At 41.5% G+C, this 17,807-nt stretch overlaps 2 protein-coding genes across 3 annotated transcripts; one reads left to right on the plus strand and one right to left on the minus strand.

Annotated features, from left to right (window-relative positions):
- Nucleotides 1-574: 574 nt before the first annotated feature.
- LOC311017190 (keratin, type II cytoskeletal 8-like) lies at nt 575-5,361 on the plus strand. Its single transcript, XM_084015395.1, has 9 exons — nt 575-1,177; nt 2,843-3,051; nt 3,169-3,229; nt 3,344-3,439; nt 3,528-3,692; nt 3,799-3,924; nt 4,030-4,250; nt 4,336-4,388; nt 4,524-5,361. The coding sequence occupies exons 1-9, from the start codon at nt 659-661 to the stop codon at nt 4,748-4,750; spliced, it is 1,677 nt and encodes a 558-aa protein (XP_083871521.1). The 5' UTR covers nt 575-658; the 3' UTR covers nt 4,751-5,361.
- On the minus strand, nt 4,871-16,741 carry LOC311017199 (mitogen-activated protein kinase 12). Of its 2 annotated transcripts, XR_014597599.1 has the most exons (13): nt 16,528-16,741; nt 15,360-15,489; nt 14,285-14,343; nt 13,876-13,987; nt 12,075-12,104; nt 11,357-11,404; nt 10,995-11,109; nt 10,828-10,899; nt 9,588-9,667; nt 9,313-9,391; nt 8,934-9,107; nt 7,343-8,196; nt 4,871-7,282 (listed from the first exon to the last, which is right to left on the minus strand). XR_014597599.1 is itself a non-coding variant. In XM_084015412.1 (12 exons), exons 1-12 carry the CDS (start codon nt 16,659-16,661, stop codon nt 8,135-8,137), a joined length of 1,095 nt encoding a protein of 364 aa, XP_083871538.1. In that variant the 5' UTR covers nt 16,662-16,741; the 3' UTR covers nt 4,871-8,134. The 2 variants fall into 2 exon arrangements, 1 of the variants encoding a protein (XP_083871538.1); XM_084015412.1 differs by having other exon boundaries at nt 4,871-8,196.
- Between the last annotated feature and the right edge of the window lie 1,066 nt (nt 16,742-17,807).

Raw genomic sequence — 17,807 nt, forward strand, 5'->3', positions numbered from 1 at the left:
AACACATTTGGGCGCATCGAACGGTGGGTTGGAATCTATGAACAAATGCTTACGTGCAATTATTTGCAAGGTCAACTTTAACAACAGCTGGTCAGAATGGGTTCTGCAAATCCATCCTGCAAGATTTTATGAATTGAAGCTCTAAGTATTTATATTTTATCTATCTTCAAGATGATCAGTGAGTGTATAGGTCCCTATCCCACCGATCCGCTCCTCCAACCACCCACACCTCTCAGGATGGCCCCAGCAAATCAAGTAAAATGCCTTTGCCAACATGTCTTTCCTCCCCTCTCACCCCCACCTCTGATGCCATTCCTCTGCCAGCATCTGGGTGTGTCGAGTCGTGATCACCTTACAGGGGGTAGCACTGTTACCTGTCTGACAGGCTGAGCTACTCCAAGCCAATCTCCCTGCCTGCAAGTGCACCTTCCAGGATACAGGTAATTGGAGCAGGGTTGTGGGGCGGTGCAGAGGAGGTGGAGCTCACTGGGACCTCCTCCACAGTTGAAGACAGATAAAATTCCATCACGGACAGGGAGACGACACTTAGAGGGACTTGACTCTCCTCTTTGTGTGCTCTCCAACTCTGCTGAACCTCTCTTTCAGCTCCCCTTTTTTCTCTGTGATTTCTTCCCTTTCAGAGGAAACAAAACCAGCCATGAGTAAGATGGCATATAGCACCAGCAGCAGCAGCAGGCTTAGTGGAGGCAATGTAGGCATGAGAAGTAGTGGAGGGAATTCATTTACTTCAAGATCTATGGTGGTCAGATCATCAGCCCCAAGGATGTCATCTGTCTCTCAGCGGAGTGGCATGGGATTCGGGATTGGCAGTGGTGGTGCTGGTACAGGAAGTAGTTACAGTTATAGTATAGGTGGTGGTGGTGGTGGTGGTGCAGGTGGTGGTTTCGCCAATGGTTACGCCGGTGGTTTCAGCGGTGGTCTCGGCGGTGGTTACGGCGGTGGTCTCGGCGGTGGTCTCGGCGGTGGTTACGGTGGCATGGGTGGAGGTGGCATGGCTGGAGGTGGCATGGTACCACAGATCACAGCCGTCACAGTCAACCAGAGCCTGCTGGCCCCCGTGAACTGTAATGTAGATCCCAACATCCAAATTGTGCGAAAGGAAGAGAAAGAGCAGATCAAGAACCTGAACAACCGCTTCGCCAGCTTCATCGACAAAGTGAGTATCCCAGAGTCCATTTCAGAGAATGTTGAAAGTCTTATATGTGATTTCAAATTGACCATGGCATGTCATATTCTCTGTTTTTAGGTGTTTTAAAATGTATTCGCTGTCATTTGGGTGAAAATGAGATGTTGAAATGAATGGGAACTGGGAAACATGAACAATTAAGAACAGCTTGCTGATACACAGTGTACATGGGAGAGTTCATTAGTGTGTTGTGTATAGCTGCAACAGACTGTCTCTAAGGGTCCACCATGGCTCATTAAATGTTATGCAGCAACTGGTCCAAAGGTGAATAATGTGCACACTAAGGGCCAACTGTTATTGTTATGGATATGAAGCTGAAAGCAGACTGCTGGTGTGTTTGACTTCTCTTCGACCACGATTGGCCCCGTGCCAGCTGTCTCTGGGCAGAGTGAGTGGTGGGAAACAGCAGACTGGTCATGCCCAGTGACTGTCAGTGTGAGGGAAATAAGGGATCAGGTTCACCTATTGCCATGGCAGTAAGGACTCACAAGCTTTCAATTGTGCAGCAGAAAGTGGAGACCCCGTCTTAACCATTCATATTATACCTGTCGTTTTCACATTACAATTTTTTTTTTCAAATGTATAAATGAAAACATTCTCTCACGAAGAAAGGCAAAACAATTGAACCACACCCTGCGAGAAAAAAAAAAGCTCACTTAGCGGTGTGTGCCATGCCCTCCCTCATTGGTCTTTACACAGGTGATCTGAACCCATCACACCTATTCAGAGTAGACTCCTGACTATCATATGCCTCAAAATGAAATGTTGCCCTATCAAACATTCAGACTGGTAGTACTCGTAAGAAAGAAAGGATCAAGTGTTTAGGAGACCTTTTTCATTTACTGTGAAAAAGAATCATCACCCAAATGGTGTATGTGATGTAGGTTCAGGCATGTAGTATTAATTACTGAGGGCGGTGGCAGGCAAGTTCACTGAGTGAAAGTATGCATCCTGCAGGCGAGGGAGTGGTACATGTTGGGGTTTAAAGGGAGTGGCAAGGCTGAGGTGTGGCACGATACAACTGACCTTAAAAAAAAAAAAAAGCACACACACGTACACACCCAAAATAGAGGGATGGGCTGTCTGTTATAAAAACCGGTTGGCAAAGTACTATACTTCATGCCCTGCATGTTTCTCCTGTCTCCTAGCAACAAGCTTGGAAATGTGTTTCTCAGGATCTTGTCAGAATTTCTCAGTCAAGTGGCTGAGTCTGCATAGTGGATTAAGCCCAGACCTTCTCTGCCCCAAAGGGCATTTTAAGATGCAGCTGCCAATATTGGTGCATACAAGGGCCTTTTGTGTGGAAAGCAACGCACAGGTGTGGCTCGATGGATCACCTGAGGAAAGTAAAAGAAAGACAACAAACTCTTTTCATTCCTTTAGAGTGAGCATGCCTGAACATGAAGAAAAGGGGACAATAAAATCTACTTCCTTTGCCTTTTTTATTTAAAGTTCGATGAAAAAGATCAAATGAAAACAGGCATTGACAACCACACATTTCCAGTGTGCATGTAGTCCTATTATTTAATGATTACATAATCTGATTCTTTTTGGTTTTGCAGATATGTTAAAAGTAACTCCTTTCCCCAAGTGAGAGTGAATCTAAGCCATAAAATGTTTTTATCTTTTTTTTAGGTTCGCTTCCTGGAGCAGCAGAACAAGATGCTGGAGACCAAGTGGGAGTTGCTGCAGGGGCAGACCACCACCCGCTCCAACATCGACGCCATGTTCGAGGCCTACATTGCCAACCTGCGCAGACAGCTGGATGGGCTCGGCAACGAAAAGGTCAAGCTGGAGGGAGAGCTGAGGAACATGCAGGGACTGGTAGAGGACTTCAAGAACAAGTGAGTTAATACCTGCACGGGAAGCCAAGTGTGTTGCATCGATGAACGCAACCGAGAGCAGCTGATGCCAAGAGTCATTTTCCATCAATTGTTAATTTTTTTCACTTTTTGTGTCAGATATGAAGATGAAATCAACAAGCGTGCAACTGTGGAGAATGAATTTGTGCTTCTTAAGAAGGTGAGGGTTGATCTGCGATTTAGAAATCTCCACCGTGTCATTAAGTGGAATTCATTATTGCTTTTCCTCCGACCCGTCACCAATGGCGACCAATTCCTTTTTCTCTGCTTCCAGGATGTAGATGGCGCCTACATGAACAAGGTTGAGCTGGAGGCCAAGGTTGACTCCCTTCAGGATGAGATCAACTTCCTCAGAGCCGTCTTTGAGGCGGTAAGAAAACATCTTAGTCCTGTTATGTATCTCATTTTTAGGAAAGCACTTCTTGATTAAATTGACTCTATATGGCACATATTTGCAGGAACTGCTTGAGCTCCAGGGTCAGATCAAGGACACCTCAGTCATTGTGGAGATGGACAACAGCCGCAACCTGGATATGGACACCATTATCGCTGACGTCAAGGCCCAGTATGAGGCCATCGCCGATACTAACCGTAAAGACACTGAGCGGTGGTATCAAAGCAGGGTAGGTAGAGAGGGGAAGTCATCTCAACAACAACTGGAGAGGACAGTCTGTGGAATCGATAATAACAATAGCATACAACTATTTACATACTTTTTTTCTTCCCCAGTACGAAGAGATGCAGACCAATGTGGGCCAAGCTGGAGACGACCTTCGCAGCTCCAAGATGGAGATTGCTGAGCTCAATCGCATGATAAGCCGGATCCAGAATGAGATTGAAAATGTGAAAGGACAGGTTAGTTCAAAGTTAAAAAACATTAACACAAACAACCAGATGGTGAACATGAAGAATGCATTTTGAATGACAAATATCACTTCTGCTGACTTTCCAACCTCCCAGCGCGCAAACCTGGAGGCCCAGATCGCTGAGGCCGAGGAGCGTGGCGAGCTCGCTGTGAAGGATGCCAAGCTCCGCATTAAGGACCTGGAAGAAGCCCTGCAGAGAGCCAAACAGGACATGGCCCGACAGGTCCGCGAGTACCAGGAACTGATGAACGTCAAGCTGGCTCTGGACATTGAGATCGCCACCTACAGGAAATTGCTGGAGGGAGAGGAATCCAGGTAAACGCTTAGCTACTTTGGATTTTCTTATGATGCAAGCAGCAACCTCAGTATCTTAAATTGCCATTTATGTACCTCTCTGCAGAATTAATGCTGGCGGTACAGCTGCAACCATCCACGTACAGACCTCATCCTCTGGTATGTATAGACATCTATCTTCACAATTCAAGTCTTTTCTACGCCAATTCATGAATATCTTGTAGCATGTCACTTTGGTTGATATCTTTTAATGGAAAATCAAATCATCTGAAAATACCTTTTTCTCATCACCAGGTGGAGGCGGAGGATATGGTGGCGGCATGGGTATGGGCGGCATGGGTATGGGCGGCGGTGGCGGCTATGGCGGCGGCTATGGCATGAGCGGCGGCGGCGGCGGCGGCAGCAGCTATAGTAGCAGCATGAGCATTGGCGGCGGCGGCATGAGCAGCAGCATGGGCGGCGGCGGCGGCGGCATTATCACAAAAACGAGCTCCGTCCGCTCCCAACGCACAATGTATTAAAAACAGCACCGCTCCTCAACAACTCCTACTGTTGTCCCTCCCTTTTCTCTGATAACCACTCATAAAGTTCCCATCACCTCTCGCACAACAACCTCAAACATTTTGGCATTTCTTTTTTCCTTATTTTTGCCACTCCCTCTTTGGCACCACATACCTATAGAAACAAAGAGCAGCAGAAATGTGAGTCAGTCCTCTCTTGCTTTGACCGGTCAGCCTGGCTGTCCTTTTGGTTGCTGGACCTGCTGTCATTCAGACAAGAGAATACATATAGTGTCCTTACAACAAAGGTTGCACACAAAAATCCAACAACAGTTGTACAGAAGTAGGTCATGATGGGTTTTTTTTTAAATGCATAAAGCACACATGGCATAACTGCAATGTATCTTCTGTTGTCTCACATCTTTGATTTAGTTGTGCATCATCAAAAGCAGCCATTATACCACGTTCATATTTGTTTTTTGGGGGGGTGTCTTTTTCTTCTCCTGTTCTGAGAGAAAATACTTCCATTTCCACTCTGAATGAAAAAGAAACATGCTACAAGGCTGGCTGGGTCAACCAGATTTATTGTCAATGTGTACCATCAAAACATAAAATAAATCTGATTTCATGGTAATTTTGCCAGTTTGTTTGGTTTTATTGATTTTTGCTGAACTGAATAAAAACAATTTGGGTTCATAATATGTGGTTAGCTAAGGCCTGCCACCCTCGTCAGAGAAAGACAGCTTCAGACCGTCTCTTATGTCGAACACAAACACAAAGGTCTTCCCTTTAACCTCAACATAATACAGACGCTGTGGCAGCGTCCTCAAGATAACTTGGGCTTCTTATTTCTTATAAGACAGTGGGCAGACTTGGGCTTGGCACTGCACCGTTCATTGCAACTGTTGTACTCTTCAAACCTTGTTTCTCATGATGTACATCGGGCATCAATACATGTGTCTGCATAAGACATCACCTCAAGCTGTAGACGATGGATGGATGATCCCAATACCAATAAAAATAATAAAAACAACTGGTATGTGCAAATTAATGTCGTCTTGTTTGTGTTCGAAAGGATTCTAAAGGTCTGTGTGTAGACTGTGAAATTTGTTTTTGAAAATGATTTGATCTAAAGGGAAATTAACCTTCCATCACATGTATGTTTTTTTATTTTGCATATTATACTATATTTTGATTATTTAACACATGTTCAACATGTCATTTGTCAATGAAAGGATGCTGCAGATATTATGTTATTTGTTATTGTGTTATTGTTAAGGGAATTGTACGTTATTATTATTGATTTTTGTAAGAATGGAGAGAACACTTCTTGGTGAAATATGCACACACCCAACTAGGGGCTCTTTAGTGGAAAAACACACACACAGACACACACACACACACACACACACTGGGACTGTCAAAAGAATTAAACCAACTTATTTATTAGTATTGTTTGTTCAGATAATGTATTTCTTAATAGCTTGTTCTTGTTCATAGTAAATAAACCTGCAGTACATTAACTATAAAACAGTGAATCATAAAGTGTTGATTGTTTATTGAAAAAAACAATGTTTTTATAGGGGAAACTCACCTAGATTTCCAAATGTGCTAAGTCTATTACTGGACATTTCTGAATCATTTTTGGATCCTACAGTAGCCTCTTTTCATCCTCTTTATCCAGTACATCTTCATTGTTTCATTGTTTATAATACAGAAGGACATACCATTGTGTTTCTAATTCTTCAAGAGCATGTCAAGTCATTTTCAACCTCCTCAAAGTATCTTTACTATGACACAATGCTCCCCCCTAGTGATAAATGCTTCAATAACACTTTTGCCTGTTTTATTTTGATGGTGTATCTTTCAATAATTTAATTATTTGCAATTAATCATCCAACATTATTCATTTCATCAACAACGTGTCATTTTCTACAATGTTTTATTTGATTTCAATTCCAACAGCAAAAATGTTGATCAGAAATAAAACCCACATCTAATTGCACTCTATACCCTTTACATTTTTTAAGAATATGTTACACAAAAACAAAGAAAATGGCACACTGCATAATGTCTATGCTGTAAAGTAAGATCAAATGTAACTAAGGATGTTTTTATTATAAGCCAGGGTTGTTGTCTTTCTGCTATGTACTTTTACATGTCAAGAAATACACAAACACACACATTAGGGATTCTATTTCAATTGCAATTTAGCAGCTGTTGTTTAAACATTTGTTTTACCATCTACTTTGCCAAGTAGTCAATAAAAGAAATGCCTTGACCATGGAAATTGAAGTTTTATGAAATAATCTTAACTCAAAGTGTATTTGTTACAGTTGTCATAGCTCTGAACTCATGTCACTGTCTTCATCACTGGATGGATTGAACATCTAACAAGAATTGTGTCCTCATGAAAACCACTTGATGAGGTCAATAGGCTCAGCAAAAAAAGTATTATAGGCCTTCAGTTAAGAAGTCAATATACACTGTTGCCCATGAAGTTGGGTTTCACACAATGTGCTGTTTATTCATATTTAAATGCATCAGTTATCACTTTTGACCAGGTGCAATGATTACATTGTCACAAGCAGCTAAAATTAATTCATGCATAACAGTAGGAGGGCTGCACGGTGGTGTAGTGGGTAGCACTCTCGCCTCACAGCAAGAGGGTCCCGGGTTCGATTCCCGGGTCGTCCAGGGTTCCTTCTGTCTGGAGTTTGCATGTTCTCTCTGGGTTCTCTCTGGGTTCTCCGGCTTCCTCCCACAGTCCAAAAACATGCAGGATGGGGATAGGTTCATTGGTGACTCTAAATCGCCCGTAGGCGTGAATGGTTGTTTGTCTCTACATGTCGGCCCTGTGATAGACTGGTTACCTGTCCAGAGTGTACCCTGCCTTCACCAAATGACAGCTGGGATCGGCTCCAGCCCCCCCCCCCCCCCCCCCCCGCGACCCTGAATACAGGATAAGCGGTAGATAATGGATGGATGGATAACATTTGGTGCTATAAAAGACAATACTTTTGCAAATGATTTCAACTCTATGGGCGACCCTACATTTTGTATATTTTGAAAAGAGACGAAAAGAAATATAATAATAATCCAGTGGTTCAGTGTTTTTGATTTCGGTTGATTTTTGAAGGTTGACTTGCAGGCCAACTGCTACTACTGTCAAAATATTACAGAATAAATACAGCCTTACGTCTTCAACTCTCTGTTCTCTGTTGTCCTGTACAGGCCACCGTACCAAGTTAAGCTACCCTATATAATTCATTTTCAATGCAATGAATATAAAATGCATTGAAATAATTTTAATGTTGGATTTGTTTGTCTTGACAGTTTTGTTGGCCTAGAGTTGGTATATTTATTATGACCAAATATTCAAAGGCACCAACGTATCGCAGCGTCCTACATGGCTGTCTTGCTCGGGTTGTCAGGGTCGAAGGTCATGATCTCCATGTGGATAAGACCTGGTTGGATGAAAAACAGTTTTCAAAATGTCCTATAAGACTCAGTCCCGGATGGATGGATGGATGATATATAGATAAATGATGGATGGATGGATGGATGCATGTATGGATGATGGATGGATGGATGGATGATATATAGATAAATGATGGATGGATGGATGGATGCATGTATGGATGATGGATGGATGGATGGATGGGTGGATGGATGATATATAGATAAATGATGGATGGATGGATGCATGTATGGATGATGTATGGATGGATGGATGGATGGGTGGATGGATGATATATAGATAAATGATGGATGGATGGATGGATGGATGCATGTATGGATGATGGATGGATGGATGGATGGATGGATGGGTGGATGGATGATATATAGATAAATGATGGATGGATGGATGCATGGGTGGATGGATGGATGCATGTATGGATGATGCATGTATGGTTGATGGATGCATGTATGGATGATGCATGTATGGTTGATGGATGGATGGGTGGATGGATGGATGCATGTATGGATGATGCATGTATGGTTGATGGATGGATGGATGGATGCATGTATGGATGATGCATGTATGGTTGATGGATGGATGGGTGGATGGATGGATGCATGTATGGATGATGCATGTATGGTTGATGGATGGATGGATGGATGGATGCATGTATGGATGATGCATGTATGGTTGATGGATGGATGGATGGATGGATGGCACAGAGTGCTTTGTAAAACTTACTCTTCCACTCCCCAACAGCGAGCTCCAGGCTCTCGAAGGAGTCGTCATACGGCTCAGAGTCTGGCTCGCACTCTGGGTCATGATAATCCACCAGGAAAGGGTGCGACAGACCCTGCTTAGCAGTCAGCCTCGTCTCTGGGTCCAGCAGTAACATCCCATCCAGAATGTCTACAGCTGGAAGCATCAATATAGAAAACATGCTTCAATTCTTCAATATATTTTTTTAAATTATATTTGCAACTGTTAGTTGGCCATCGTCGGTGTGGAGGCATAACATAGTCAGGTGAGTATAACTTTCATATATGAGACTTTTTGAGACATGATGCCAGAAAAGAAAATAATCCTAAAAAAAAAAAATTATAATAATATATATACACACCATTTTTTTCCATGGACGCAAACACATCCTTGAAGTCTTTCTTCTTTTGCGGAGGAAGACCCAACACATACGATTGTGCCTGGAAACAGTTAAGGTTGATTACATTTCATTTCAGAGCATACACTTACAGTACAGAAGCGAAAGCAACACAAATAATAAGGATGGGCAAAGGCGTATTTAGAAATATACAATACCTTTATGAGTTGGCTTAAATACGAAAGCTGAAACGTGCTGATGTTAGCTATAGCACTACAAGATATGTAGACAAAACTTACATCTTTACTCTGCATCTTCTGAACCAGAGACGAGTCTGGCGTTCCTGTCAGATGGAGGATCTTCTTCAGCTGATCAATACCTGAACAGACTGGTTCAGGACGCCTCAAAATGCATAACATACAGCAAATAGGAATATTTTGGGGCGACAACAAGCATGGATGTCAAAACCGAAGAGATTCCCTCCAGGAGTTCCTGAAATATCGCGTTCACGAGAACGGACCGGGCAGACAGATGGTTGAATGGATGGATGAACATACATATGTGTGAACTGGCCCAGAGGAATAATAAAAAAAGAAGAATTGAAGCAGTATCGGCAAAGATATACTGACTCCAGTATATCTCCATACCCCATTGTATAGGCCAACCTCCAAAAAACAATATCTCCCATATTTTCACATTGATCAACTAGTTGCAGAATGTAGTTTTCCTCTTTCATTAAATCCCCACATTTCTTAAATCTCACAACTCTAGTTCCCAATGGAAAAGAGCCCTGATGATAAAATCAAACATTTCCTCAAATGTTTAAAAAAAAACCCTTAAGAACCACAGCAGACGTTTTCACAGACTGAAGCTGTGTTTCCATTCTTCCAATCTTAAACTAACTTTTTAAACGTGGCAAAAAATAAATGCAAATTAGGAAAGTTGATTAAATTGTTTCGAGCGAATAAACTCGCCTACAGCTTAGTTTAAGAGACGATACTTGTGTAGGCCTGGCAAGGTTGTGAAACACACGTCTCCTTGGCCATCTAACCGTCTGTGAGAGAAAAATGAGAAGTCTGCAGAAATGTTTTTCAATTGAGCAAGTTCAAATTGTTATTTTATGTGAGCTAGTATTAGCCATGTTTCATGCTGTCTGGAGATAAAGACAAGCATTCAGACATTATGGGAGTATCAGGAAGATGAATGTGATCAGTCACATTCAATAAATATCAGCTACGTCAGAATTGATTCGGCAAAGGTGTTTCCAGCATCCATTGAGTGTATCAACTCTTTTAAAAAATTAATTTTCCCATTTCCATACAATGTTCTAAAGTGATATTTCAAAATGCGCATACAGATATGTGAATGGAAACACAGTTTTGGTAGTACCTCTCACTATGAGTAACATGAACCTTTATGTGTAGGTGCAGATGTTTTTAAAATCTTCTTTTTGGGGGGGTGGAAGTATGAGTTTCTAGCTTCTATAATTGAGCATATACAGATATATTACAGCACAGTGGGCTGAATGTGTGAGGATACTGTCATGTCCTGGGAAAAGCACCTGGCCAGTAATCATCTCAGCCAGGATACAGGCGGCTGACCAGACATCCACTGTGAGGGAGAGAAATGTAATAATACAAATGTATTACTGCAATATTCTGTCATATTGTTAACAAACTTGTATTAAAGGAAGGTAACATTATTACCTGTTTGACTGTAGTGCATCCAGTTGAATATGACCTCTGGTGCTCTGTACCAGCGAGTCACAACATAACCAGTCATTTCACTCTCTGTCTGTCTTGCCAGGCCAAAATCCAGGATCTGGGAATAGTAACAGTGAAGTTCACCACTAGGAAGCTGACATGATGTCCATTGAGGCTTGAATTGATTTCTGTTGCTTTTATTTGCTGTTCACTTGTGTTACATGTCATGGATAAAAGAGAATAATATCTCAAGGTTTTCATATTTAAGGCCAAAAACTCATCATTATTTTTGACCTGAACAATCTGATATGGAACACATTTTAGTTTTGAGTCTTTTTTTTTTTTTTTTTTAACCATAACCTTACCTTTAATTCACAGTTCTCATTCACAGCAAGGTTACCAGGCTTTAGATCCTAAAATCAAACCACAGGAATGTTATCAATCGCTTGAAGCCAATTACAAAATTCTTTAAATACACTTTGAAAATTTTTTACAAAAATGTAATTTTTGGGGGGAAAATGCTCATTTGCTTTCTTGCTGAGAGCCAGATAAAAAGACTGATACCACTCTTTTGTATGGTCAATATGAAGCTACTGAGTCCTCACAGTGTAGTCACAGAGCATTGCATCGGGATCCCTTAAATGGGGACATTTGTTTAATCTGTGCAAAAGCCAAAAGGTGAAAAGTTAAGATTTGGGGGATTCTGTGCAGGAGTTTAGTGATTCCACGAAGTAACTGGTTCTCCATAATGTATGCTAAGCTAACTGGTTGAACAGTATGAACTGTATTTCACCTGAAATGCACAATTAGTAGTGTTTTGGTTTGTAAACACAACATTCAAGGTGTTTCACCTCACTTATGATTGCTTTTTTCCGTGCTGTGTGGTGGATAAGAGGGAATACTTTATTACTATATGAGTCTACATTGTTTTTATTTAGGAAAATCCTACTCATCGTCCATTTTAGTCTGGGCAAGAAAGCGAATAGGCATAATGTTGAATGTCACAATGTCCATTCAGTGTGCAATTAAAAAAAACACATTAATTATGAGTTTTGCATTAAAAAAAAAGGTTCAAACACCAACCCGATGAATGATCCCTGCAGAATGAATATACTGTAGGAAAGGACAACAAAGATTTAAGCATTCAGTAAAACAGCACAAATAGACACATACACAAAGTATAGAGACCATGCAGACCCACATGTGGATTTTAACAACACACTTTAGACATCACAAAGTCTCCACCCGCAGTCCATTGTCAGGGCTGTGTTTTGTGTATTTTCCAGCCCTCAGAGCAAATCCAGACTGCTCTCACAGCACAGATGAGCACGTAAAGCACACACAGATCCAACTGGGAAAACAGCTCTGGATCAAAGAAGTTCGAAGCCCAATTCAAAGACAATGGGACTTTTTACAAAAAGTTTGTTCTGCCTTCCGGTTTCAAACATGCTTTTTTTTTAGTTTCCATTGAGCACTCTGGGTTACACATTAACTAGCCTTGAGTGGAAAGGCATAAATAAGGGTCAGTCAGTTGGAAAACTGAAAATATTATACTCATAATGCCAGTAATACATCTGACCTTGTGTATTTAAAGGGGTAGCAGGATTGAATAGAAGATGAGAGGTTACAAGGGAGTTCTCCTAGAGTTGACGGGCTGTGACCTCCAGCGTATATTGGGGTGGTTTGCAGCAACAAGTCTTGGCCCTGGCCTGGCCTCAAAATGGGGATTTGGGCCTTTCAGGTTGCTGTGTCACTACTAATCTGATGAAGAGGGAGCTGTGTTTGAAAGCTAAGCTCCAGGTTCTGGGTTTTTACTTTTAAATGATCCCATGCTCACTGATCGAACGTTTGGTTGAGCAAACTAATAACGTATCAATGTAACGGATACTTCCATTAATAAATAACAACCACCCTAACCAGACTTTCTCACATAACATTTACGGAAAATGTTATGTTAAAGGCAATAGGCAACGTTTACTTTTGGTTTCACGCAGTGACGTTTTTAGGCGTATTTTAGGGGGGCTGAAGCTACCCTTGTTCCCAAGCTCCCCCATATATTTTTTATATATATTTTATATTTATCCTCATTCTGCTGGAATAAATACAGAATAAATACATACAAAATAGAGTTATTTGGCTAAAGTTAATATTTATGTTGCCAAGAGAATGGAAGAAGACCATGTCTGTTGCTTTAAACTTGTTACTAGCTTGACTTCTTCACTGGTTGTAGTTCTAATACAGTACTACAACGATGCAAGCGCAAAGATTGTGTATGCTCCTCCTGGGGGGCTAAACCCCCCTGTCTTTTAATCCTAGTGACGTCTCTGGTTTCACGTGGAACAGAACAGTGGTCTCCTGGGTGAAAGTCCCACCACAGCCTCATGTCCTAAAAAATGATGACAACCAAATTGCAGTGTGAATTATGTTTAAAGGGAAACTGATTATGTCGTGGATTACATTTGCCCTTGACTTTCAGGCGGTGGCGTACGGGTCCACAAACACAGGACTTACACTCTGAGCCAACTCTTTGTGTCAAGTGCTTGTTTCATTTTTGCTTTGTTTCAATTTCATATTTATGAACTATGTTTTTTACTAAATCTCACCAAGTATATTTGTTTCTTAAACATAACTATCTTATTGCTTTTCTGTTTTGTTTATTCACTTTCATTCAACTGTTTACTGTTTTTTTGGTTATGCATGGGCTCAACGTGCTTTACTTTAGTACTTACACTAAAATTCACACTTTACTTTTTTCAGTGCTTATACTTCAACTGAAACGTCTCTTTTAATAGTTGTATAGACTGGTTTGGTTTAAAAAATGTATCTTAGCATTTGCAGTAAGTGTTTGCGTAACTGACGGGTCAATACATAAATCTAAACTGACCTTGAGTCCTCTTAGCATCTGGTAGAACAGGTATGTGATGATGCGATCAGTTAATCTCCGCCGCTTCAAAATGTGGCCCAGATCCTGGGCTACTAATGGCATTATCAAATAACTGGATGGATGGATGGAGAGAGAGAGAGAGAGAGAGAGAGAGAGAGAGAGAGAGAGAGAGAGAGAGAGAGAGAGAGAGAGAGAGATGGAATGTATAGAAAGACAAAATCAACAAAAAGGCTTATAACTCTTTGCTATGGTGGGGAAATGCAACTGTACAAGCCAACCAATACAAACGTGAATAAGCTTGCTCTCTCACATCCTTGCTTGCACTTTTCGTACGTGCACACACTTGCACACAAGGTCTCAACAAGCTGCGACAGCAAGCAGAAGAATGTGCCTCTGAATCCCAACTCACAAGGTTTGGAATTTCTCCAGCGTAGAGTCAGGTGTGAAGACATTGAGGAGGCAGATCACCTTGAAGGGGAAACGTATAGTGAAGACACACAACATGTCTGTTAATACACACATCTATGAAATACCTGCACACATTTGTCAAGAAATCATTCTGCCCGACCATTGGGCAGTTAGTATAAATGTCATGTTTACAGTGCTGACGTTTGTGAGGGCGATGCTATCCTGTTTCTAAGGTATTACAGTTATTGTTGTTATGTTTGTTCCACATGTCCCAGAGATTGACTTCTAAGCACTTGTGTATCGAGTACTGATGTAATTGACTTTGGATTTTCTGTTGAAGAAGTTTGCCACCTCCAGTTTGAAAAGTAAAGTCAAAGTGCAAGTGCATTTTCTCCAATGGCCATCAGGGGGCGACCCCTCCTGTTGCCAAAAGCAAGTCTGATTGTAATGAGAAAATGACCGTACTTTATTTATTACCTCAGGAAACATTGTAAACATGACCAAAAACCAAGACAACAGAACGAAGGGTGACGACCACATGCACGTCTTCTATACAGTCCCTGTATACCTCCTCCTTTAATTCTAAATGCCAAAAAACTGAAATTCACAATACTTCTTCATTTGACAAACAAAACACTATATTACTACAGTTAAATCTCACTGAATTTGTTCTCTCCCCCAGAGATTTGCTGAGTAAAAGGAAGTTACGTAAGTGTGCATAGTTGCATGATGTTTTTCAGCTAAAACACTCAATGAGGGTTCTAAAAACACACAACACTCCCAGCATGCCAGGGAGCATTGATGAGATTATGGGCCCTTGTTGAATGGGCAACACAATTTGTTTATCCTCAAAATCTCTTGAGATTGACCTTCCTGTTTGAATAAAGACTGAATAAATACACTAAGATCACAACCCACTGTGGGTCTCAACAAAAAGAGTACCTTTTACTGGCTATTTTACAGGATAGTATCATATCAATCATGTTCCTCATGTTGCTGTGTCCACCCTCCAACTAAAAAAGAAACCGCTCACTCCACATCCCATTCCATGTCCACTTTTCTTGTTAAGTCCCTACATTGTCATGCTGTATGTGGCGCAGCAGCCTGAGTTCCCGGTAGGCCCGTTTAGTGTGGGTGAGGGACTGGAAAGGACGATACAGCTTCTTGATGGCCACCTTGTCCTTGGTCTTCTGGTCAATGGCAGAACTAGGAACCAACCACAGTGTACAGGGCATGAGACGGCGGAAGGAACAGCGAGCTCCACCTCGTTATATGACTCTATCTAGGGCCCCAAATAACGATTATTGATGAATCACAATTGACCGATGGACCATTTTATCTATAAAACATCTGAAAATAGTGCAAAACTCTCCAAGAGTCCAAGGTGACGTTTTTTTTTCGATCAGTCCAAAACCCAAAGACATTCAATTTAATATGAAAAAAATATTTAGAAAAATCAGCAAATATCTGACTATCTTTCTCGTATGATCAATTATCAAAATGTACAATCATTGTTATTCGCCTGATAGCTGACCACACGTTGATTGATCAGCTCCACGGCAATCATGCATCCCGTCAGGTCTTTGTTGTACATTGAGAACTCTTAGGGGGTTTCCCTCTTACCATAGTGCAATTTATCAATCTTGACTGTGTTGGTGTGATTTGCCAATTGTTGGAGATCCCCCCTCCCCCTAAAAAGATAACATTTGAGAAACACAACGGTGATAATATCAGTGATAACATCTTGTCTGTCAGTGGTTTGTGATTAGATGGAATTCCTGGCTGAGTGTCTCTATGCTGGGGGAGGAGATTCCTGTATCGGAGTGGAGGACCTGTATTGACTTGCTGCCTGGCCTCAGGCGGACAATAGTGCTTCTGTTAGCAGTCATGTAGGACTGCTGGCCTGCTGCAGTCTGGGAGAGGAATGCGGACTTGAGGCTCAGCCTGCATGGAGAAAGTCTCTTGTGATGATCATTTACCTGGAGCTCTACCCCTAGGATGAGATTGGCAATATCATTCATAATAACAATAACAATTTTAATATACCGGCAGTATTTTATGACTGCGGGCCATTCGACAGGATTATTATGTATTATATATTATTATTATATATTAGACTCAAAGTTCTACATAGGCCACCTTGCACATGTATGCACATGTATGCACGCACTACCAAGACTGACCTACGCCACCTCCCTCGTTAGAATAACCGAAGTCGTGCGCTGCCTCCCCGGGTAAACTCACCAAACCGTCCCGTAGGCACCGGAGCCAATCTGCCGCAGCGCTGTGTATCTCTGCGGGACGTCCCACGTCGTTTTCTGGATCTCGACTCTGTGGAAGCCCGGTCGGACCGGGGAATCCTTCACCGGAGACTCCATGGCGCGGATTCCGTTCCGTTTCCAGTCGGGCTCAACGCGTGTACAGCGTTTGGATCCAACCTGACAAGGTGAGCGCTGGCTGTAAGAGGAAAGAAGGTAAAGTGCACGGAAACGCCCCCGATCCTGCCCCCGTATCCAGTCGTCACGTGGGCGAGCTGTCATTCCCACCTGCGGACAGACGACACACATCTGACCTGAGCTGTTAGATCACTATTCAGATACAAGTGACGCCACGCACGTCACTGGGTTTGTAGTACTGTATTAGAACTACAGTAAAATGCAGCACATTGTCGTCTTCCAGTCTCTTGTGTTGAACAAGAGTTACTGTCATGTTAACTTTTAGACACATTAAAGCTGCATGCTGAGAACCTGATGATGTAAATGTGTCTTAAAGTGATAGCGTCTAATTCCTCTCTCCATTAGATAAACTGCAGGTCTATGAATGTACTTTAATAACAGTTACTGTCCTGTAGATTGGTTCAATCAGAGCTCAGTAATGTTTCTGTCATAAAGTATACAGTAGAATAAACCAAGACTGGTTTTATAGGTCACAGTGAAATCTGACAACATAAATATGAACTTTACCCAGATGACTGTATTTTATATGTATTTGTTCTGTATTTATTCCAGCAAAATGAGGAAATAGTGTCTGTAAAAAATGAAAAGACAAATGGGCGTTTACAGAAATGCTTCTTTCTAAAGTATATTCTAGGAACCACACATGTTTCATATGATTATATTGTTTGAAGTAGTTACACACTACTGTGATAAAGCTAAAATACTTTGAACACTCTACTTCCAATGATTAGATTAGGCTACTATAAACAAAGTACACAGAGAAAGTACAAATATACAGTACTACTGTAAATTCACCACTACACGAGACCAAAGTTGCAGCCTGATGAAAATAAAATGTATTTCTCTACATGTCAACATGGAGATTCATACGTTACAATGCTTTTTATAGTGCTTATAACCCTGATTGGTGCATACATAATTAAAAAACAAGTGTTTGCACATCTGGTGGCTTCCAGATTGATTGGAGGTAGGCTATGCTAACACTGTAACTGCTCCATCAACACAAATGGAAATAACATGAAAGTGATGTCTCACAGTGGCACGCAAATTTATCCACTTAAGTTGAAA

This window comes from Eutrigla gurnardus (assembly GCF_963514095.1).
Source record: "Eutrigla gurnardus genome assembly, chromosome: 8".
Lineage (NCBI taxonomy): Eukaryota > Metazoa > Chordata > Actinopteri > Perciformes > Triglidae > Eutrigla > Eutrigla gurnardus.